Genomic DNA, 24,061 nt, shown 5'->3' with positions numbered 1-24,061 from the left:
TTCTGCTGGTGAGACCCTAATTAGCGTCCAGCAGTAACCAGCTAACATTGATGCACTCCACTTTCCCTAGTATCTCATTTCCATGTCCGAAATTTGCTGGTGGAATAGCTTTTGTTCTCATCGGTTATAACACCGCAGTTGTCAGGAAAGAAGTCCAAATGGGAATCTATGAAACGTAACTTTAATTTAAGGACATGTTACACCCAAGTGTACTGTGGCAGTGCAGAAGATTTGCCACAAGATCGTTATAGTTTTCTGGCCGCTTATTTCCTGGAAAATTTGTTGACACTTGAACAAAAGCATCCCAATCAACTTTTCGTCACCTGTCAGGGTGGTGTTGAAATGCTCATCTTTGTACAGTTTGGGTATCTAGGGACCGATAGAAATCCCCTCTTATTTTTGCTGCACAAAGACGTAGAAATTTCTCACAGAAGTAGAGAAATGGTTTCCCAGTTTTGTCCATGGCCTTAACGAAGTTTTTCTTTAGGCACAGAGAGCAGCGAAAATTATGTTCTCGTATTTGACAAGTTCTTCGTACATGACACTGTGAGATCCTGGTTCAAGTGATAGGCGCTTAGGCCAATCTTCCTTATTATACTGAAGTGCTTTGGCGCTACTATCTCAGAGGCACAGAAAGCAACAGAATTTGGTGTAGCCGCGGTGTGGCCCAAGTAATACGCCTATGACCTTCAGATCCGCGGAAAATGCCATTTACATTTGTCATATTTCATTTACAATAACCACTGTTTCATGTGATCACATGTTTCTATCCATCCGGAATCGATAGTGACACGTTGTCATCATGCAGTACCACACACTTGAGACTTACTTTGGAGGAGTCGATGAACGACCTCAGCTGATCACTTTCATTGTTGGTGCCCTTAGCTGCCATCTGTCGCTGCACATCACTTCAAAATACCAATTTTTTTTCTTTTTCCAAAAATGGAAGGAATGGCAGATGGCGATTACGGAACACAGCTGCATTTACCGTCTTATCAAGATAACTCCACTGTTGTAGTCGTGAGGGCAACAGTTCACCTTCACCTTTCGGCAGTTCCAGATCTTTCTCTACACACAAAACCAGAATCTTTCGGAGAATTGGGTCTTGATGGTGATGGTGCAGCACTAGTTTCACGACCACCCTCATCACTATCACAGCCACATGGGACACTAACGGGCAGTCCACCGCCATGAAACACTGCTCGCTTGACCGACTGTGCGTTCGGATACATCAAGGAAGACTTTTTCTTCTTGTAAATACCATGTGTTAATGGAGTTTTCATACAAAAGTAGCAATCATTCACATGGTTTGATAATTCTCGCAAGATCATGGGTACAGCAAGTAATCAGGTTCCTGCTAAATCTTATGAAGTAAGTCTTGATGTGTGGTGCCAACTGCTTGTATTATTCGTTGTCGCAGCTGGTCGACGCTTCCCGGAAACGGAGGAACAAACACACAGACTTTAATGTAACACCATATGAAGAAGTCAATTAGGGTTAAATTAGACAATCGTGTTGACCAGGATACCGATCCACCACATCCAGTCCAAGTCGGCACATTCCTACGGAGAGAGCCGGCCGCTGTGGCCGAGCGTTCTAGGCGCTTCAGTCTGGAACCGCGCGACTGCTACGGTCGCAGGTTCGAATTCTGTCTCGGGCATCGATGTTTGTGATGTCCTTAGCTTAGTTAGGTTTAAGTAGTTCTAAGTTCTAGGGGACTGATGACCTCAGTATGTTAAGTCCAATAGTGCTCAGAGCACTACTTTCTTATTGGTCGAGTTGAAATCCACCGTTTTTCCATTTGCATGTTAGTAGAATACCTTTCATATCTGAGATTTTTTTTACACCAGGCGTGAGATCCCCATACGCGAGGCGCCAGTAGAATTTGTTAACTCTTATTACGTGACTAATTTAGCACTAGTCACAAGCTTCTCTGACCCAGGTGGAGCGTCACGCAGATGCTGAAAAACCTAGAATAGCAGAAGTCACGAACGACCATCCAGATTTACATTTTCCGCTATTTTTCGAATCGCTCCAGACTAATACCGGTATTTCCTCCCCCACCCTTCAAACAATGCGAGTTTGGGCTCCGTCACTCATGACCTAGTTGCTTCCAATGGCTCTGAGCACTATGGGAAGTAACTTCTGAGGCCATCAGTGCCCTAGTAGAACTTAGAACTACTTAAACCTAACTAACGTAAGGACATCACACACATCCATGCCCGAGGCAGGACTCGAACCTGCGACAGTAGCGGTCGTGCGGTTCGAGACTGTAGCGCCTAGAACCGCTCGGCCACCACAGCCGGCTCATGATCTAGTTGTCGACGGGTCGTTAAACACTGATCTTCCTCGTGCCCCTTTATTTTAATGGCACCCGCTTAAAAACAGACAGCACCTTGCGGATGCCTGTTTACAAAATTTTAGGAACCTTTATTAACTGAGAAATGCCGGAATACACATCGCCTCCGTAGGGACTGCCATCCCAAGAGTACACCTGTTACAACACACATACACACATCTAGACAGCCATTGTCCTCGCTTCCCGTTTGCGAATGGAACGTGAAGGATTGCTAAAATGTGTTTTGTTGAGAAACACACCCTCTGCCATACATCGCATGTCCGTGATTTGCAAAGTTTGGATGTAGGTATAAATTCGTGTTGTTCATCATGAAGTTACTAGGACTCTTGCTACCGCGAAGAGTGACACAGGGAATATGGTTTCGTGGATAACTTGAGGATGCTTAAGTAGTTGGATATCCGTTTGTATGGTGCTTTACAGCGGAATCTGGGGAACAAAGTCTGAAACTTCCCGAAAGAACGACGACCTCTGTTCGATATTGTGAAATGCTGCAGAATTTTCTGGATCAACTGGAATAAAACAGCGTCACAATCCGTACCTCGTGTTCATATACACTCCTGTAAATTGAAATAAGAACACCGTGAATTCATTGTCCCAGGAAGGGGAAACTTTATTGACACATTCCTGGGGTCAGATACATCACATGATCACACTGACAGAACCACAGGCACATACACACAGGCAACAGAGCATGCACAATGTCGGCACTAGTACAGTGTATATCCACCTTTCGCAGCAATGCAGGCTGCTATTCTCCCATGGAGATGATCGTAGAGATGCTGGATGTAGTCCTGTGGAACGGCTTGCCATGCCATTTCCACCTGGCGCCTCAGTTGGACCAGCGTTCGTGCTGGACGTGCAGACCGCGTGAGACGACGCTTCATCCAGTCCCAAACATGCTCAATGGGGGACAGATCCGGAGATCTTGCTGGCCAGGCTAGTTGACACACCTTCTAGAGCACGTTGGGTGGCACGGGATACATGCGGACGTGCATTGTCCTGTTGGAACAGCAAGTTCCCTTGCTGGTCTAGGAATGGTAGAACGATGGGTTCGATGACGGTTTGGATGTACCGTGCACTATTCAGTGTCCCCTCGACGATCACCAGAGGTGTACGGCCAGTGTAGGAGATCGCTCCCCACACCATGATGCCGGGTGTTGGCCCTGTGTGCCTCGGTCGTATGCAGTCCTGATTGTGGCGCTCACCTGCACGGCGCCAAACACGCATACGACCATCATTGGCACCAAGGCCGGATCGACTCTCATCGCTGAAGACGACACGTCTCCATTCGTCCCTCCATTCACGCCTGTCGCGACACCACTGGAGGCGGGCTGCACGATGGTTGGGGCGTGAGCGGAAGACGGCCTAACGGTGTCCGGGACCGTAGCCCAGCTTCATGGAGACGGTTGCGAATGGTGCTCGCCGATGCCCCAGGAGCAACAGTGTCCCTAATTTGCTGGGAAGTGGCGGTGCGGTCCCCTACGGCACTGCGTAGGATCCTACGGTCTTGACGTGCATCCGTGCGTCGCTGCGGTCCGGTCCCAGGTCGACGGGCACGTGCACCTTCCGCCGACCACTGGCGACAACATAGATGTACTGTGGAGACCTCACGCCCCACGTGTTGAGCAATTCGGCGGTACGTCCACCCGGCCTCCCGCATGCCCACTATACGCCCTCGCTCAAAGTCCGTCAACTGCACATACGGTTTACGTCCACGCTGTCGCGGCATGCTAGCAGTGTTAAAGACTGTGATGGAGCTCCGTATGCCACGGCAAACTGGCTGACACTGACGGCGGCGGTGCACAAATGCTGCGCAGCTAGCGCCATTCGACGGCCAATACCGCGGTTCCTGGTGTGTCCGCTGTGCCGTGCGTGTGATCATTGCTTGTACAGCCCTCTCGCAGTGTCCGGAGCAAGTATGGTGGGTCTGACACACCGGTGTCAATGGGTTCTTTTTTCCATTTCCAGGAGTGTATTTTAAGGTAAAAGATCTCCTGTCATCAGATCTGTTGCACCAGAGTGAGAAGTCGATATGATAAAAACTTGTCTCCATTCCGCCAATCATAAGATATGGAAACAGTGTGTCTCCTATGAAAGCAACCACTTGGGTAATGTCATAATTAAAATATATTTCAAAAATTGCACTTCTTTATACACTTGCAAATAAAATATTTTTTATGGTATATAACTTTTGATTTTCTTTGCACTAAAAATCTGTGAAGCTATTCCTTTCGTATCCTATTATTGTATTTTCGTGCTTTCATGTTAATGAAGAGTCCTGATTCTTTTTTCAGGTAAAGTGGGAATAACCTTGCACACCCATTGGTACGAGCCACCAAATGATACAGAGGAGGCCCGTGAAGCCTGTTCAGTAGCGATTCAGTTTGACGTATGTATTCAGCACGAAGTTGCTGTAGACCGACATGCACTTAAAACAGACACTAAATAGATATTACATTTATTTCAGCTTGGCATCTTTACCCATCCAATATTCAGCAAAACTGGAGACTACCCTGAAGTAGTGAAACGAAAGGTGGCTGCAGCAAGCCTGGCAGAGGGATGGCGCAAGTCAAGACTTCCCGAGCTCTCGCAGGAGTGGATTGGGAAGATTAAGAGTGAGTAGCACATATTTCGTAGAAACTATTCAGAATAAACTGTCGATGACTGCTTCTACAAGGCGTTCACCGCTTTTCTGCTCCAACAGACCGCCGTTATTTCTACTGCGTTCGTTTTTTGCCAGTTTTCGTCGGACAATTGGGAAGATGGAAAAGAAAGGGCGCGAGAATCAAAGTCTGAGGATCTGGACAGCAGTTTCATTTGGTTTAGAAAAACAAACGTGTTGCCAGATGCACAGCTAAAAATCGTGACATGATAATTAATCACAAGTGTATAAGGTAGTTGCGTCTAAGAAGATAATACAAAGAAAGTGCATAAAGAAAAGGCTAGAATCACCTGACTCCGTATGGCCTATTGCGACTTATTCTAAGCGGGAAAATGTCAGTAAACTACGCTAATACTTCACTAATTCGTGTTTTTCACCAAATACCTCATTAACTTGCGCAAAAACTGTCAGCATTCATTATCAGACACTAAAACCATTATGCAAAGGACCAAATTCTACTTCTAATCTTAAAAGTAAATACACGTTAAATAAGAAGCGGGTGGTTACTAAAACACAAATGCTGCTCAAATGACGTCAAAGTGAAAGTGACCAACCAAACAGCCATCTGACAACTTAAACAATATATATAAGGACTTTAGACATGCGAACCCAAGTCACACAGCGAGTACTGATAATAGAATGTGTGCTGATCAGGCATAATTACACACAGTACAGACAGTGTCCACACTAACTTACAGCATCTGCAGACATCCAGCCAGCAGAGAAGAGCCATGTCTTACAACATACGCACACAGGAAAACTGGCTGTCTCCGGGTTCTGCTTCAGAAACAAGCAGTGAGCTGGCCTCGAAGCATACTGCGCTCAGCCTCGCCGTATCGCAAATGACCGGCCAGCGCAATCTTCATTGTTGGCGCTGTCCCGCCATGGCAGCCACAGCGTGCATTCAAAACACAAAGGCCATTTTCTCTGTTGTTGCTCGGTCGCTCTCCAAAACAAGACTCCACTCCCGCCTCTTCCTCTCCAGAAGGTCCTCGCTGTGGCGCCGGTGTCGCGACAGCGCCGCCACTGAATTGCTCGACTATCCATGCCGCGTGACGTCCTGTGACGGCACATTAATGGTCAAGCAAACAATACTGAGAGTAATCTTAGACTTTTCACACATGACTCAGCTGTCCACAGTGAAACACCGTCTGAAAAATCTTTACAAATATTGAATGTATACAAAGAAGAGCAACACAAATAGCCGCAGGTTTCTTTGACTCGAGGGAGCAATCACACAGATGCTGAAGAACCTGAACTGACAGAATTTTGACGATAGACCCTAACTTTACCACGAAAGGATGCTTCCAAAGTTTCAGGAATCAGCTTTGATAAATATAGGAATATATCAATACTACAACCCCTTCCATATTGCTACCGCACTGACTGTTAAGACAAGATTAGACTATTTACAGCGTGCACAGAAACATTCACGCAATTATTCCTCTTGACATAATGTTGCACATGGCTATACAGAAAATTATTTCATGAAACAAAGAGATTGCTTGAAATCAGTTGGAGGCTATGCTTTGTTATGACGTTATAGTTTTCGTTGCGTATTCTGTTTTTATTTGCGTTCTTTGTGAATGTTTTCTTGGTACGAGATCTGGATAAATCTGCATTGTCATAGGTAGCTAATCTTTATCTCTGTTGTCGATGATGACTCACGAAACGAGTTTGATAGCAGTGTGGTAGACTCATGATGTTGATACAAACAAGTGCTTGTAGCTACCCGAGGATACTTACGCCTCCATTTCCTATCACATACAGGATCACAAACTATGAAACACATGCACAAGGACACAATTGACAGCAGACCGTCGGCACAGTGGCTACATGGGCAAACACAAACTGCGAACGAATGTTTCAGTAACTTAATATGTGCAGGCTGGAGCAAATAAAAGTGGTCCGGACGAGTGGGTACAATTGGACGTGAATTCACGCATGTATGCATGTAACCACAGCCCCTGACGCGCACACCACGTGCACGCCCGCCACGTGATACACACGACACCGGTTCGGAGCGTAGTGCGGGCTGTGTCATTGTGATTGGAGCAGTGCAAAGGAAACGATGGTGCTCACAGAGGGACAACGGGTGTTCGTTGTGGAACTTTATGACAGAACAAAGTCGTGGTGGTCAGTTGTTTGCTGAGAAGTTTAATGGTGTCAAAGTGCCAGCAAAGAGTGCCATGCAACGCTTAGTCCGAGAATAGCGTCGCACAGGAACTGTTTAGAACATGTCAAAAAACATTCCGAAACGTGCTCACATAACAGAAAATGTGGCTGCAGTTCACCAGAAAATACTTCAGTGTCCTACCAAATCAACCTGATACCTGTCGCAAGAAACCGGCATATCATGTCGATTCTTCGGACGAATACTCCTGGATCTGTAAATGCATCCCTACCGAGCGCCTGTTGTTCATGCAGTAAAACCAGTATACGCTCCTCACCGCCTCCAGTTTTGTGAGTGGCTGTTCACTAAGACAACAAGGGACGGCTTAGACATGGATCTGTTCTTAATGTCTAATGAAGCAGGGTTTCACCTGGATGGTTATGTCAACTCGCAGAACCACAGGTTCTGGGCAGTGGAGAATCCGCTTAACTTCCACGAATCGCCAGTACTGGGCCGGAAGGTTGGGGTTTGGTGTGCAATGTTTGCACGCCGCGTTATTGGTCCCATCTTCTTTCATAAATTGTTCACATCAGCGAATTACATTGCGAACATTTTGAAACCATCCGTGGCAGCATTAGCGGAGGAGGAAAACACCTGTAGTTAGTTCCAACAGAATTGAGCAAGTGCCCATTCAGCCGGCCGAACCTTGGAGCACATTTCCACAACCTTCACACATGACAGAGTTGTTAGCAGAGATCAGCCTGGTCGCGGCTCTGGCTGGAAACTCAAATTACCTGATCTGTTAGTGTGATTGCTTTGTGTGGGGAGCCCTCAAATCTAAGGCGTATCGCAACAACCCTCATAGACTTCAAGAACTGCAGCAGAACATTTCGGATGAAACTGCAGCAATTCCAGCAATCCACCTTCGATCCACCTTCAACAACTTGCTAGCCAGGGCCCAAAAGTGCCAAGAGATGAATGGTGGTCACTTTGAACGTCTACTACAGTCAGGTTAATACTGATTTCCCTTCCTGAGCTGTGTTACTTTGTACTGTGGAACTCTGTTCTTTATACCATTTTTATTTGCTCCAGCCTATAAAAGCCTGGCCAAAACATGGTTCGTTGGTTTCAACACCATTACAGTACAATCTGAGCCGATAAGAGAAAAGCCCTGACAGATGCAGTGTGGGCTAGACATAGCTCTACGTCTCTAGTCCAACCAATCATGTAACTGCTTTTGTATATGTCTCTACGACAATGCTACAGTGTTGTCTCAGCTCTATAAGAGACTTCGGTTTTCGCCTGTAGTCTTTCTTGCTTTGCAGCTGAAATATAGCAACAGTGCAGTAGGCTATCAAGGATCTTCTTTCATCGGTTTTGTTATACGTATGTTAGAGGTTGTAATTCGTTTTAATGGTGGGGTAGAAAGCAGAGGCTTTCCAGTCTTAGCGTTATTAGGAATACCTCTTGGCTGTAACATGGCATTATTGGTGAGAAAACTTACCAAACCAAAACCGCTGCAAAAGAGGCCAAAATCTGAGGAGAAATGAGAAAGGAAAGAGAGAAGATCACGAACAGGAAATCCAAGTACTATGTAGGTAAAAACAGAATTTAGTTGCAGAAGAAATATTAAATTTGAACTGATATCCTCAACAATTACATTTTGTGACTACTTTCTGTAAGACACAGAAGAAATATTTGGGCTATGGAGCTGACAATTTTCCGAATGTTCCACTGTTTTGTTTGGAGCAATGCATGGCCCATTTCTGCATAAACATCTTGTCTTGAAAACAAAGAAATGGACAGTATTTGCGTTTCCACTTCTGTACTTCCGTTAATAGCAGTTGTGAGGTTCTCAGCCGAATTATCAGAAGAATAACTAATGATGCCCCAGATTCATTAAAAACTGTGGAATGCTCTACCCTCCAGGGAAAATAAAAAAGAAGAATTCTCGTCTTTTATGACTTACAAAAACAAATGTGAATTAGTAAATATGAATTTAAGCGAAAATGGCATTAAATAATTGATAAAAACACACGTTTAACACCCCATAATTTTTACTTTGCTAGGCGTCAGATTTGCAGTTGATGCGTAAAATTTGGCAAAGCTGATAATCTTTACTACACATTCTCGAGTAAATAACCTCAGCGTGCACGTCTTCTGTCGAATTTGTTCTGGACTTTGCTCTCTGCGTCGTCGTTAGCTTTGTTTGACCCACAAGGCTCATATTCGGAAGAACAGCGGTACAGATCTCTATCGATCTATCCAGATTTAGGTTTACCGTTGTTTTCCACTGCTTAAGGTAAATGCTGGGCTTTTCTTTTAACACTTTGACTAGCAGGTTTTTTGTTCAGAGTGAAAGACGTTAATGTATGGTTATTTTAATTAATGTTGTAATCAGAAGTAACCATACGACAAAAATATGTGCTTGGTTTCTACAATTTTAGTTGCCAGAGCGACCCTCTTCAACTGTACAATCTCCTCTCTCCCCCCCCCCCCCCCCCCTTCCAGCCATGAAAATCACAAAACTTATGATACAATTTACAATCAGAAATCATTTTTTACAAAATACTGTTCTGAATTTCAGGTTTTTAAAACTTATTTCTCATGATCAAAACAATAAAAGCACAAGATCTACACTGAGAATACACAAGTGATGGAATACCTACTAATACCGTATTAGACCGTTTGTCAAGTGTAGTGCAACAACTCGACATGGCATGGACTCAACACATCGCTGGCAGTCCCCTGCAGAAATAGTGAGCTACGGTGCCTCCATAAGCCGTCCATACCTGCGAAAGTGTTGCCGGTGCAGGATTTTGTGCACGAGCTGACCTCAAGGTTAGGTCCCGTAAATGTTCGATGGGATTCATGTCGGACGATCTGGGAGGTCAAACCATTCGCTCGAACAATTCTGGCCCGTTGACATGATGCATTGTTATCCATTACAATTTTTTTATGGTTTGGGAACGTGATGACCATGAAAAGTTGCAGATGGTCTCCAAGTAGCCGAGCATAGCCATTTCCAGTCAATGATCGATTCAGTTGGACCAGAGGACCCAATCCATTCCCTGCAAACACAGGTCACACCATTATGAGGCCACCACCAGCTTGCACAGTGCCTTGTTGACAACTTGGGTCCATGGCTTCGTGTGGTCTGCGCTACACTCAAACCCTACCATTCGCTCTTACCGATTGAAATCGGGACTCATCTGACCACGCCACGGTTTTACAGTCGTCTAGGATCCGACTGATATGGCCACGAGCCCAGGAGAGGCTCTGCAGGCGATGCCGTGCTGTTAGCAAAGGCACTCGCATCGGTCGTCTGCTTCCATAGCCCATTAACGCCAAATTTCGCCGCACTATTCTAACGGATACGTTCGTTGTAGGTCACACATTGATTCTGCGCTTTTCTCACACAGTGTTGTCTGCCTGTTACCTCTGGTGAGGAATGAGGAGTGGAATTCCATTCCAACGCATAAATTCAGATATCTCATTCAAAGTAGCCAACAGAGTTCAACCTATCATGAAGGGGAAGGGTGGGTGGATCCTATACTAATGTCCATGATAGGTGCCCGGAAACTTTTGAGAAGACAATATATATACTACAAGTATCTAAATAAAAGATTCAGCCACATAACAGAAGTTTCCAAAAAGTAAACTTTCGAACTTTTCTTTCGGCCAGTGCGTACTAATAAAGAAGTGATGAAACATTTTGCCATCTGCAAATGCTCTCCTGTTTTAGTCATAAACAACTTCAATGAAGATAACCATTTCCTTCTAGTATTATTACAGTAATATCAGATTTTTATCCATCGTTTCTAATTCCCTTCAGCCAGAGCACTTTACGTTTCCAATACAATTTGTTGAAGTGTGCATTACTTTTCTTAACTGTTTAGCTTCTGAACATTGTATTTCATCACATTAAATCTTAGACGCCTTGTCACTAGATACCCATTTTTGCATAACGAAGGAAAGTAGACAAGAAATGGCATCACTGACAGGGTCATTAGATACGGAACACATGATCAGATTGCACAAAAATGAACAGTTTGCCGTTTTTAAAGAACCAAGCCGATATTCGGCTTAAATTATTTAGAAAAACGTTTCCACAGAACTCACTGATTTTACTTTTTGCTTTTTATGTCACAGATACGGCAGACTTCTTTGGCTTGAACCACTACACTACATATTACGCTGAGCTGTCAGAAAATTCTGATTGGTGGCTGCATGATTCCGGTGTTCATTTGTCACAGAATCCCAAATGGCCTGCTGCTACTTCTTCATGGCTGAGGGTACGTACTTTCGTTAGTTCTGTAAGTGATAATCATTGAAAAGTTGACTGAAAATGTAATTACTGCTGTACACTATATTGCCGAACATGTGTAGAAGTCATATTCGATATCGAAAATAAATTAATAAATGGCTGCTTCTACCGACATCCTGACTCAGATGATGAAGTTAATGAAACATGTAAGTAATTTCTGAATCTGATTTTGAATAGATACTCTTTTCGCACAACTATACTTAGTTGCGATTTCACTTACGCTCGATATGTTGGCATAAGTTCATATTTAGGTCTTCTGTGAGTGGTGGGCATAAAACCTTGTCCGGAATCGCGTAAAATTCTCTGTTCTGTATGAGCAGTTAGTTCAGGTGCACACATGTACTTAAAAGATTGTATGAAATATCATAGCCGGCCTGGGAGGCCGAGCGGTTCTAGGCGCTACAGTTTGGAACCGCGCGACCGCTACGGTAGCAGGTTCGAATCCTGCCTCGGGCATGGATGTGTGTGATGTCCTTAGGTTAGTTAGGTTTAAGTAGTTCTAAGTTCTAGGTGACTGATGACCTCAGAAGTTAAGCCCCATAGCGCTCATTGCCATTTGAACCATATTGTGACATATCATACCTCTTATTATTAGCTACAAACAACAGGGAGAAAATAGAGACCATCATAAAGGATACCGGAATTAGTAACTGCAAACGTATTTAAACCGATAATAATTTGCATGACGTTTTTCTAAGAAACGATTCCTTTCCTTTCGTAAAAACTGCGTGACTCAAATACAAAGAAATAGTGATGACGTGAATTAAGCGTTTTATACCAACTAAATTAATAAGAGGCAAAATAGCACTCCCAAGATAAAATATTTTACAACACTTTTGCTGTAGCTGAAAAAAAGCACCCCAGCCTTAAAATAGAACAAAATCTCCAAGATTTGCAAAGATTTGCATAATCTTGAAATTTAGTGGAGACTTCAACGTGACATCCTTTCAACAATTTCCAGAACAAAATCATTTCTCGAAACCTAGCAGAAAATCCAATTAAGTTTTGTGCTGTGGCTGCCGTCAGAATGTGCTATTTGCATGCTAAAGTTATTGTCTCGGTTTATCACGATGGTTATACCATTACAGAGTGATAGAAGCGAATCAAAGCTACCACACTTGTTACAAGTAGAGTAAATATATCTCTGACTCTTATGAAGAGTATCAACGTAAAATACACAAGCCCAATAATGATCGGGTTGGTCACCAAGTCCTAAGCAAATTACTTTGCTCGTCCCATATTCTAAATCTATTCGAGGGGCTCTGATATGCAGGGTGTCATCGAGGAAGTAGACACTCATAGATTACTGTTGAGCTCTTAGTGACACTTGCATAAGTCTCGTTAACAACACGCTGATAATTTCACTGCCGGCCGGTGTGGCCAAGCGGTTCTAGGCGCTTCAGTCTGGAACCGCGCGACCACAGGTTCGAATCCTGCCTCGGGCATGGATGTGTGTGATGTCCTTAGGTTAGTTAGGTTTAAGTACCGTAGTTCTAAGTTCTAGGGAACTGATGACCTCAGATGTTAAGACCCATGGTGCTCAGAGCCATTTGATAATTTCACTACTTATGCTATATTATAAGTACTAGGCAAGGGCACGGCTGCAGTGCAGCCAACACTCAAGTCACAAGTGGCAGGAAGACTCACAGAGATGCCTCACACAGAGAGCATCCCATGGTGCCCCTGAGAAGAATTGCTTCTTGGCTTTTAGCAAGATCAATGTATTTGTTATTTTAAAAAAAAAAAATCACGAGAGATAAGGAAAGGATAGGTACTTTATTTCGATTTCTATAATAAAATGTTAGATCGCCAGTCAATTCTATTTCTGTACAATTTCTTTGCCCTTTAAACCATACTGCGACGGACTCACACTCATTAATTTTATGGTGATTCCTGGTACAGATGGCTATTAGAAGTGTAATGCGACCGACCCATGCCCCACTCGTACACCTCGCATACTTGAAAAGCGCGATAAGCAATAATATCTCAGCTATTGAAAGCCACCAGTGCTGAAACAGCCTTCACTGTATCTTCTAGATACCGCACGATAGCAGCAGTCACAGAACCGTTACCATGTTGATTTGCATCAGTATTCTCCACTGTAAAGTTAAGAACACATCCGACAAACACGGAAGGCCCTTGCAGAACGACTTGCGCTCAAACATTACTACTAAAGGTCACTACTATACAGGGTGGTCTATTGATAGTGACTGGGCCAAATATCTCACGAAATAAGCATCAAACCAAAAAACTACTAAGAACGAAACTTGTCTAGCTTGAAGGGGAAAACCAGATGGCGCTATGGTTGGCCCACTAGATGTCGCTACCATAGGTAAACGGATATCAACTGCGTTTTTTTTTTTAAATAGGAACCCCCATTTTTTTTACATATTCGTGTACTACGTAAGGAAATATGAATGTTTTGGTTGGACCACTTTTTGCGCTTTGTGATAGATGGCGCTGTAATAGTCACAAACGTATAAGTACGTGGTATCACGTAACATTCTGCCAGAGCGGACGATATTTGCTTCGTGATACATTACTCGTTTTAAAATGGACCGTTTACCAATTGCGGAAAAGGTCTATATCGTGTTTATGTATGCTTGTTGTGATCAAAATGCCCAACGGGAGTGTACTATGTATGCTGCTCGTTATCCTGGACGACATCATCCAAGTGTCCGGACCGTTCGCCGGATAGTTACGTTATTTAAGGAAACAGGAACGGTTCACCCACATGTGAAACGTCAACCACGACCTGTAACAAATGATGATGCCCAAGTAGGTGTTTTAGCTGCTGTCGCGGCTAATCAGCACATCAGTAGCACACGAATTGCTCGAGAATCGGAAATCACAAAAACATCGGTGTTAGGAAAGCAACATCAACATCGATTGCACCCGTACCGTATTTCTATGCACCAGGAATTGCATGGCGACGACTTTCAACGTCGTGTACAGTTCTGCCACTGGGCACGAGAGAAATTACGGGACGATGACAGATTTTTTGCACGCATTCTATTTAGTCACGAAGCGCCATTCAGCAACAACAGTAACGTAAACCGACATAATATGCACCATTGGGCAATGGAAAATCCACGATGGCTGCGACAAGTGGAACATCAGCGATCTTAGCGGGTTAATGTATGGTGCGGCATTATGGGAGGAAGGATAATTGGCCCCCATTTCATCGATGGCAATCTAAATGGTGCAATGTATGCTGATTTCATACGTAATGTTCCACCGATGTTACTACAAGATGTTTCACTGCATGACAATGGCGATGTACTTCCAACATGATGGATGTCCGGCACATAGCTCGCGTGCGGTTGAAGCGGTATTGAATGGTATATTTCATGACAGGAGGATTGGTCGTCGAAGCAACATAACATGGCCCGCACGTTCACCGTATCTGGCAATGGAATTAATACAAAAATTATTCAAATACACGCTCTTAAGCTAGCGCTACAGTGGAACTTAACCGACGTTCAGGATGCAGTTGGTTGGTGCTACAAGTTTATGAGGCGTCATGGACTTAGCATGTGAACCAGAACTAAAATACCTGGGAAAATGCTGCAAGAGTATGAAGAGAAAATATTATCTTTTTATTGGTTTATTATTCAACATAGAAGGAAAACCAGTTTGGAACTAAGCCAAACAGCTAATACGGACGAAACACCTCTGACCTTTGCTGTGCCGAGTAAAAGAACTTTTGAGGTAAAAGGTGTTCAGTCTGTAATTATAAAGACAAGAGGACATGAAGAAATGCGCTACGCTGTTGTCCTTTCATGAAACTTAATACAATTATCGTTTTCAAGTGTAAAACAGTGCCAAAACCTTCCGAAATTCCGCCAGGTGTTTTTCACGTACATGGCACGGGTTGGATGGACGAGGCTAGTATGGATTAGCACAGTGTGAGAGAGAACGAAAAGTGCTTTGTTGAAGAGGAATTCTCTTCTTGTGCTAGATCAGTTCGGTAGTCATTTGAAAAACTCTGTGAAAGAGAAATTGAGACAGGGAGTTAACAGAGCTTGCTTTTACTCCGTGAGGACTTACCTTACAATTGCAACATCTTGATGTCTTCATAAATAAACCATTTAAAGTGTAAATAAGAGAGGAATGGAACAGATTGATGGTGTATGAAACCCGACATGAATTCGCGCCTAAGGGAGCTTTAAAACGACCTACAATCAAAAAAAGTGTGTCAGTGGATAAAACAGTTGTGGTCTAGATTGAGAGAAGACATTATTGTTAAGCCTTTCATGAAGTGCGGCATAAGCAACGCTCTCGAGGGCAGTGAAGACTCCCTTATTACAGGATGCGGCAGAATCAACTAAGCAGTTTCTTTCGATCACCGCTGGGGCTGTGGTGGAGATAGGCAATTGCACGTGGTCTGCCCTTGTTCAGTCGTTGATCCCATTTCAGGTCTGGACCGGTGCACATCGTAGTTTTTCCTTTCGCGCTTATTATGAAAACATACAAGGGCGATGTACTTGAGGACAATATTATGGAAATGGAAGAGGATGTAGATGAAGATGAAATGGGAGATATGATACTGCGTGAAGAGTTTGACAGAGCACTGAAAGCCCGGAGTCGAAACAAGGCCCCGGGAGTAGGCAACATTCCATTAGAGCTACTGACGGCCTTGGGAGAGCCAGTCCTGACAAAACTCTACCATCTGGTGAGCGAGATTTATGAGACGGGCGAAGTACCCTAAGACTTCAGGAGGAGTATAATGGTTACAATCCCAAAGAAAGCAGGTGTTGACAGATGTGAAAATTACCGAACTATCAGTTTAATAAGTCACGGCGGCAAAATACTAACGCGAATTCTAAACAGACGAATGGGAAAACTAATAGAAGTCGACCTCGGGAAAGATCAGTTTGGATTCCGTAGAAATGTTGGAACACGTGAGGCAATACTGACCCTACGCCTTATCTTAGAAGCTAGATTAAGGAAACGCAAACCTACGTTTCTAGCATTTGTAGACTTAGAGAAAGCTTTTGACAATGTTGACTGGAATACTCTCTTTCAAATTCTGAAGGTGACAGGGGTAAAATACAGGGAACTAAAGGCTATTTACAATTTGTAGAGAAACCAGATGGCAGTTATAAAAGTCGAGGGGCATGAAAGGGAAGCAGTTGTTGGGAAGGGAGTGAGACAGGGTTGTAGCGTCTCCCCGATGTTATTCAATCCGTATATTGAGCAAGCAGTGAAGGAAACGAAAGAAAAATTTGGAGTAGGTATTAAAATCCATGGAGAAGAAATAAAAACTTTGAGGTTCACCGATGACACTGTAATTCTGTCAGACAGCAAAGGACTTGGAAGAGCAGTTGAACGGAATGGATAGTGTCTTGAAGGGAGGATATAAGATGAACATCAACAAAAGCAAAACCAGGATAATGGAATGTAGTCGAATTAAGTCGGGTGATGTTGAGGGTATTAGATTAGGAAATGAGACACTTAAAGTAGTAAAGGAGTTTTGCTATTTGGGGAGCAAAATAACTGATGATGGTCGAAGTAGAGAGGATATAAAATGTAGACTGGCAATGGCAAGGAAAGCGTTTCTGAAGAAGAGAAATTTGTTAACATCGAGTATAGATTTAAGTGTCAGGAAGTCGTTTCTGAAAGTATTTGTATTGAGTGTAGCCATGTATGGAAGTGAAACATGGACGATAAATAGTTTAGACAAGAAGAGAATAGAAGCTTTCGAAATGTGGTGCTACAGAAGAATGCTGAAGATTAGATGGGTAGATCACATAACTAATAAGGAGGTGCTGAATAGGATTGGGGAGAAGAGAAGTTTGTGGTACAACTTGACTAGAAGGAGGGATCGGTTGGTAGGATATGTTCTGAGGCATCAAGGGATCACCAATTTAGTATTGGAGGGCAGCGGTGAGGATAAAAAGCGTAGAGGGAAGCAGATTCAGAAGGATGTAGGTTGCAGTAGGTACTGGGAGATGAAGAAGCTTGCGCAGGATACAGTAGCATGGAGAGCTGCATCAAACCAGTCTCAGGACTGAAGACCACAACAACAACATATGAAGCTGAAGTCTACAGCGATACTTAAGTTTTGCAATGGCCATAACTTACTTTTTACTTTGAGAGATAAATTTAATTTGAAATTGGAACAATTACAAGAAGAAGGAGCCACTGAACCAATCACGAATAGCCAATAGGTTACACTGGTAGTGCTCGTTAAGAAAACAGATGGATCTCTTTGAATCTGTGGCGACTTAAAAGCCAAAATTAACATACAAATGAATGTGGAGATGTATCCGTTTTCCAAACTGGAGGATATTATGGCTAAGTTAGCTGGAAGTAAAATTTTTGCTAATTCCTACCTAAAGAAGGCATTACTTTAATATCCCTAGGGTGGATAGTCACAAAATGTTTTGGTGATTAATACTGCTTTTTCATTAATTGTTCCATCGGTGCATCGCAGAACATTTTATACATTATGAATGAAAACACGCACGACACTGCTGCAATATTCTACAATATTTATTATTTATTTCACAATCTAGTTTTCGGCTGTTATGACCGTTTTTGTACCTGATGGTGGTGTAATAATCGAAAATCTGTTTGAGAAATAAATAATAAATACTGTGGAATATTACACCAGTGTTATGTGAGTTTATTCATAACACTCATTTTGCCGTGTTTCGACGTAAAGTTTGCCATTTGGTGTCTCTAGCACTCCAGCTGTGGTTGGGGAAACAGGAAGTTTATGAAATAAAATGTGGTGATAGTGAAATAAGTACACAGGGCAAACTGGAAGATATTTTAAAGTAAGGTTTTAACAGTTTAATAAAAAGAGAATGGCTCACTGGTGATGACAAGCATCCACTGGATAACATCACAGAGCGCTCCAGGTTATTTCATCTTATAGATAAGGGGTGATTGCTGTCAAATTTAGAGAAAGTTAACATTTTTTGCTCTTTAAAGGAGAAATGCATTAGCATATTAATAAATAAGAATCTCCCCCCATGAACCATGGACCTTGCCGTTGGTGGGGAGGCTTGCGTGCCTCAGCGATACAGATAGCCGTACAGTAGGTGCAGCCACAACGGAGGGGTATCTCTTGAGAGGCCAGACAAACGTGTGGTTCCTGAAGAGGGGCAGCAACCTTTTCAGTAGTTGCAGGGGCAACAGTCTGGATGATTGACTGATCTGGCCTTGTAACAATAACCAAAACGGCCTTGCTGTGCTTGTACTGCGAACGGCTGAAAGCAAGGGGAAACTACGGCCGTAATTTTTCCCGAGGGCATGCAGCTTTACTGTATGATTAAATGATGATGGCGTCCTCTTGGGTAAAATATTCCGGAGGTAAAATAGTCCCCCATTCGCATCTCCGGGCGGGGACTACACAAGAAGATGTCGTTATCAGGAGAAAGAAAACTGGCGTTCTACGAATCGGAGCATGGAATGTCAGATCCCTTAATCGGGCAGGTAGGTTAGAAAATTTAAAATGGGAAATGGATAGGTTGAAGTTAGATGTAGTGGGAATTAGTGAAGTTTGGTGGCTGGAGGAACAAGACTTTTGGTCAGGTGAGTACAGGGTTATAAACACAAAATCAAATAGGGGTAATGCAGGAGTAGGTTTAATAATGAATAGGAAAATATGAATGCGGGTAAGCTACTACAAACAGCATAATGAACGCATTATTGTGGCCAAGATAGATACGAAGCCGACACCTACTACAGTAGTACAAGTTTATATGCCAACTAGCTCTGCAGACGACGAAGAAATTGAAGAAATGTATGATCTAATAAAAGAAATTATTCAGATAGAAAAGGGTGACGAAAATTTAATAGTCATGGGTGACTGGAATTCGAGTGTAGGAAAAAGGAGAGAAGGAAACGTAGTAGGTGAATATGGACTGGGGCAAAGAATGAAAGAGGAAGCCGCCTGGTAGAATTTTGCACAGAACATAACTTAATCATAGCTAACACTTGTTTCAAGAATCATAAAAGAAAGCTGTATACATGGAAGAAGCCTGGAGATACTGACAGGTTTCAGATAGATTATGTAATGGTAAGACAGAGATTTAGGAACCAGGTTTTTAATTGTAAGACATTTCCAGGGGCAGATGTGGACTCTGACCACAATCTATTGGTTATGACCTGTAGATTAAAACTAAAGAAACTGAAAAAAGGTGGAAATATAAGGAGATGGGACCTGGATCAACTAAAAGAACCAGAGGTTGTACAGAGTTACAGGGAGAGCATAAGGGAGCAATTGACAGGAATGGGGGAAAGAAATACGGTGGAAGAAGAATGGGTAGGTTTGAGGGATGAAGTAGTGAAGGCAGCAGAGGATCCAGTAGGTGAAAAGACGAGGGCTATTAGAAATCCTTGGGTAACAGAAGAAATATTGAATTTAATTGATGAAAGGAGAAAATATAAAAATGCAGTAAATGAAGCGGGTAAAAAGGAATACAGACGTCTCAAAAATGAGATCGACAGGAAGTGCAAAATGGCTAAGCAGGGATGGCTAGAGGACAAATGTAAGGATGTAGAGGCTAATCTCACTAGGGGTAAGATAGATACAGCCTACAGGAAAATTAAAGAGACCTTTGGAGATAAGAGAACCACTTGTATGAACATCAAGAGCTCAGATGGAAACCTAATTCGAAGCAAAGAAGGGAAAGCAGAAAGGTGGAAGGAGTATATAGAGGGTCTATACAAGGGCGATGTACTGGAGGACAATATTATGGAAATGGAAGAGGATGTAGATGAAGATGAAATGGGAGATACGATACTGCGTGAAGAGTTTGACAGAGCACTGAAAGACCTGAGTCGAAACAAGGCCCCCGGAGTAGACAACATTCCATTGGAACTACTGACGGCCTTGGGAGAGCCACTCTTGACAAAACTCTACCATCTGGTGAGCAAGATGTATGAGACAGGAGAAATACCCTCAGACTTCAAGAAGAATATAATAATTCCAATCCTAAAGAAAGCAGGTGGTGACAGATGTGAAAATTACCGAACTATCAGTTTAATAAGTCACAGCTGCAAAATACTAACGCGAATTCTTTACAGACGAATGGAAAAACTAATAGAAGCCGACCTCGGGGAAGATCAGTTTGGATTCCGTAGAAATGTTGGAATACGTGAGGCAATACTGTCCCTACGACTTACCTTAGAAGCTAGAATAAGGAAGGGCAAACCTACGTTTCTAGCATTTGTAGACTTAGAGAAAGCTTTTGACAATGTTGACTGGAATACTCTCTGCCAAATTCTGAAGATGGCAGGAGTAAAATACAGGGTGCGAAAGGCAGTTATAAGAGTCTAGAAACAAGAAAGGGAAGCAGTGGTCGGGAAGGGAGTGAGACAGGGTTGTAGTCTCTCCCCGATGTTATTCAATCTGTATATTGAGCAAGCAGTGAAGGAAACAAAAGAAACATTCGGAGTAGGTATTAAAATCCATGGCGAAGAAATAAAAATGTTGAGGTTCGCAGATGACATCTTAATTCTGTCAGAGACAGCAAAGGACTTGGAAGAGCAGTTGAACAGAATGAATAGTGTCTTGAAAGGAGGATATAAGATGAACATCAACAAAAGCAAAATGAGGATAATGGAATGTAGTCGAATTAAGTCGGGTGATGCTGAGGGAATTAGATTAGGAAATGAAACACTTGAAGTAGTAAAGGAGTTTTGCTATTTTGGGAGCAAAATAACTGATGATGGTCGAAGTAGAGACGATATAAAATGTAGACTGGCAATGGCAATGAAAACGTTTCTGAAGAAGAGAAATTTGTAAACATCGAGTATAGATTTAAGTGTCAGGAAGACATTTCTGAAAGTATTTGTATGGAGTGTAGCCATGTATGGAAGTGAAACATGGACGATAAATAGTTTGGACAAGAAGAGAATAGAAGCTCTCGAAATGTGGTGCTACAGAAGATTGCTGAAGATTAGATGGGTAGGTCACATAACTAATGAGGAAATATTGAATAGGATTCGCGAGAAGTTTGTGGACAACTTGACCAGAAGAAGGGGTAGGACATGTTCCGAGGCATCAAGGGATCACCAATTTAGTATTGGAGGGCAGCGTGGAGGGTAAAAATCGTAGAGGGAGACCAAGAGATGACTACACTAAGCAGATTCAGAAGGATGTAGGTTGCAGTAGGTATTGGGAGATGAAGCAGCTTGCACAAGATAGAGTAGCATGGAGAGCTGCAGCAAACCAGTCTCAGAACTGAAGGCCACAACAACAACAACAATTAATAAGAAAACATAAGTGTCCAAAGGGCATTTCTGGGCTCACCTTAGTGATATCCCATTTGAGAAGCAACCAGAGCCGCACAGTCTGAGGCATCTAGTCACAGTCTGGGTGGCTCCCCCCGTCAGAGGTTCGAGTCCTCTCTCAGGCAGCGTAAGTTATTTTAAGCTAGATTAAGTAGTGCGTAAGCTTAGGGACCGATGACCTCAGTAGTTTGGTCCCATAAGACCTTACCACAAATTTCCAATTTCCAAGCAGCCAGGAACATATTCTAATTAGTGGCATTATTTTAATACATTCTGTTCTTCATTCTATATGGTTGCACACATTGTAACATAAGAGTACATATTGTAACATAAGTGTAGTAAAGGTTTTTAGAATTAGAATTTAGAATTTAGAAGTAAAGGTTTTTAGAACTTGAAATACCTGTATAATGATGGGAACAAAAGATGCTGCAGCAGCTGCTTGTGTAACACAGCCATTGAGACAGTAGCAGGCAGATGTGTTTCTAAGTAATATATTCAGAGAAAGAGTGAAACATTGCTGTCAATGAGGATTATAAATTTAATTGCTTCTTTTCTTAGTCACAGTTATGTAAACCGTGCTAATATCAGCAAAACAAGGACAGCAGTACAACCCATGATATATTTTTAAAAATATTGACATATTTCCCTGCTCTGTATCACTACACAATCAGTCTGTGTGAGCACACTAAGTGGATCAATGCTTTTTAATTCAATTATAGGAGCGACTCTATTATTAATAAAATCTGGTCCACCTACCTACTCCCATAATTTTACTAAACAACATTGATTGTTTGAGTAGTCATTTCATCACCACATTTAGTACATTTTATTATCCCTGCAATTAAGCCATGGGACATGCACCAAATGATGACATCACCGTGCAGTACTAAATCACTTAAATCATTCCATTTTATAGCACTCACTGCCGTACTCTCAAAATATTTCTCTCAAAACCCAATTAATACACCATAAAAAGAGCAAACAAGTCAATGGTATCAATTTTGTCTCACTTCTCACCTCTAATTGGTAAAGTGTAGCTTCTGGCTACATGAAAAGTGTGCAAAATTGAACCTAAAATTCATAAATGATGATTTCTTGTGGTGCTGCCAGGATTGTTTATGGACCTGTTTAAGTGAAGAAAAGGCTGAACTCAAAAGTGAAGTAACTGCAAAAGAAACTGTTATTCAAGTGCTGCAGAAAGAAACTGAATCCCTCAAGGATGACTAGTTAGCTTTACTACATGAAAACAGCGAACTTAATGCCAAAAAGATTGTGTCTGTGCGGACTACATTAGCAGAAACAATGAAAATCTGTGGATGTGGGGTCCCATCAGCTCAGTAACTATTTCAAATATTACAAATTCAAGACAAAACATTGAAAAAGAAGAGAACAACCATTACAAAGCCGTTTCCATCCATGTTGGAACAAACTGCCTCTGAGGATACAGCAAAGAGAAAATTATTAATGAATCAAAAAATATAATCCGATCAGCCAGAAAAATTTACCCTGCTTCTAGGATAGTGATCAGCAGAATCATAAACAAGAGGTCGATGAGTTACAGCTATATCAATCTAATAGAATTAATGAGTGTTGTGACAGAGTAGGTGCAATATTTATAAACTCAAATACGTTTTTGGGCAAGGAATGTCTAGCCAGGGATGGACTGCATCTAAACAGACTAGGATCGATAACCTTCAGCAAAATGTTTATGGATGTTTGTAAGACCATGAAAACTAAGGGAAACTAATATTCACTGGAGGGAATGTAAAATAAAAATGTCTGTTAGCTGAAAAGAAATCTGCTAAAGAGTGTTTAAGAAAATGTACACTTAATACCATTAAAACAAGCAAAAGTTCTTATTTCATGGACTGGAATGTAACTGGCTTAAGTTCTAAATCTTCCAGCAGCCTAAGCCACAAACTCCATGAGTTACAAATTCTTCTCTCAGAATGTAAAAACATAAAAATTATTTGTTTAAATGGACACCGGCTTTGTTCTAATACAATAAATATTTTAAATAAAATGCAAAACTTTGATGTTGCAACCAGCTATTGCAAAGGAGAAAAAATCTCACATAGGTTACTGCGTACTCCTGGACTCTTCTATAAGCTATGAAGTGAAAACAGATTTTAATTGTTTAAATGAAGATTGTATGTTCGAAAGTTGTTGCGCAGAGCTTAAAGACCTTAATATTTTGATCATTTCAATTTATAGAATTCCGAAAAGGGCTTTAGTCACCCCATTCCTCTCTAAATTCCAGTGTTTGCTAGATAAACTAAAGAAAAAAAGATGAAAGTAATTGTAATAGCAGAGATTTTAATATAAACACTGCAAATGACAATAAAGAAT

At 42.2% G+C, this 24,061-nt stretch overlaps 1 protein-coding gene across 2 annotated transcripts in view; it reads left to right on the top strand.

Annotated features, from left to right (window-relative positions):
• Positions 1 to 24,061, top strand: part of LOC126354599 (myrosinase 1-like) — a 148,301-nt gene that overhangs the window by 104,745 nt on the left and 19,495 nt on the right. For both annotated transcript variants that reach the window (XM_050004354.1, XM_050004363.1), the window contains exons 7-9: positions 4,654 to 4,748; positions 4,827 to 4,974; positions 11,287 to 11,429. In XM_050004354.1, coding sequence (XP_049860311.1) covers positions 4,654 to 4,748; positions 4,827 to 4,974; positions 11,287 to 11,429 — 386 coding nt within the window. The remainder of the gene's footprint in view (positions 1 to 4,653; positions 4,749 to 4,826; positions 4,975 to 11,286; positions 11,430 to 24,061) is intronic.

This window comes from Schistocerca gregaria, chromosome 1, assembly GCF_023897955.1.
Source record: "Schistocerca gregaria isolate iqSchGreg1 chromosome 1, iqSchGreg1.2, whole genome shotgun sequence".
NCBI lineage: Eukaryota > Metazoa > Arthropoda > Insecta > Orthoptera > Acrididae > Schistocerca > Schistocerca gregaria.
The sequence above is the reverse complement of the archived record's forward strand: the minus strand, read 5'-3'. Positions and strand labels throughout refer to the sequence as shown.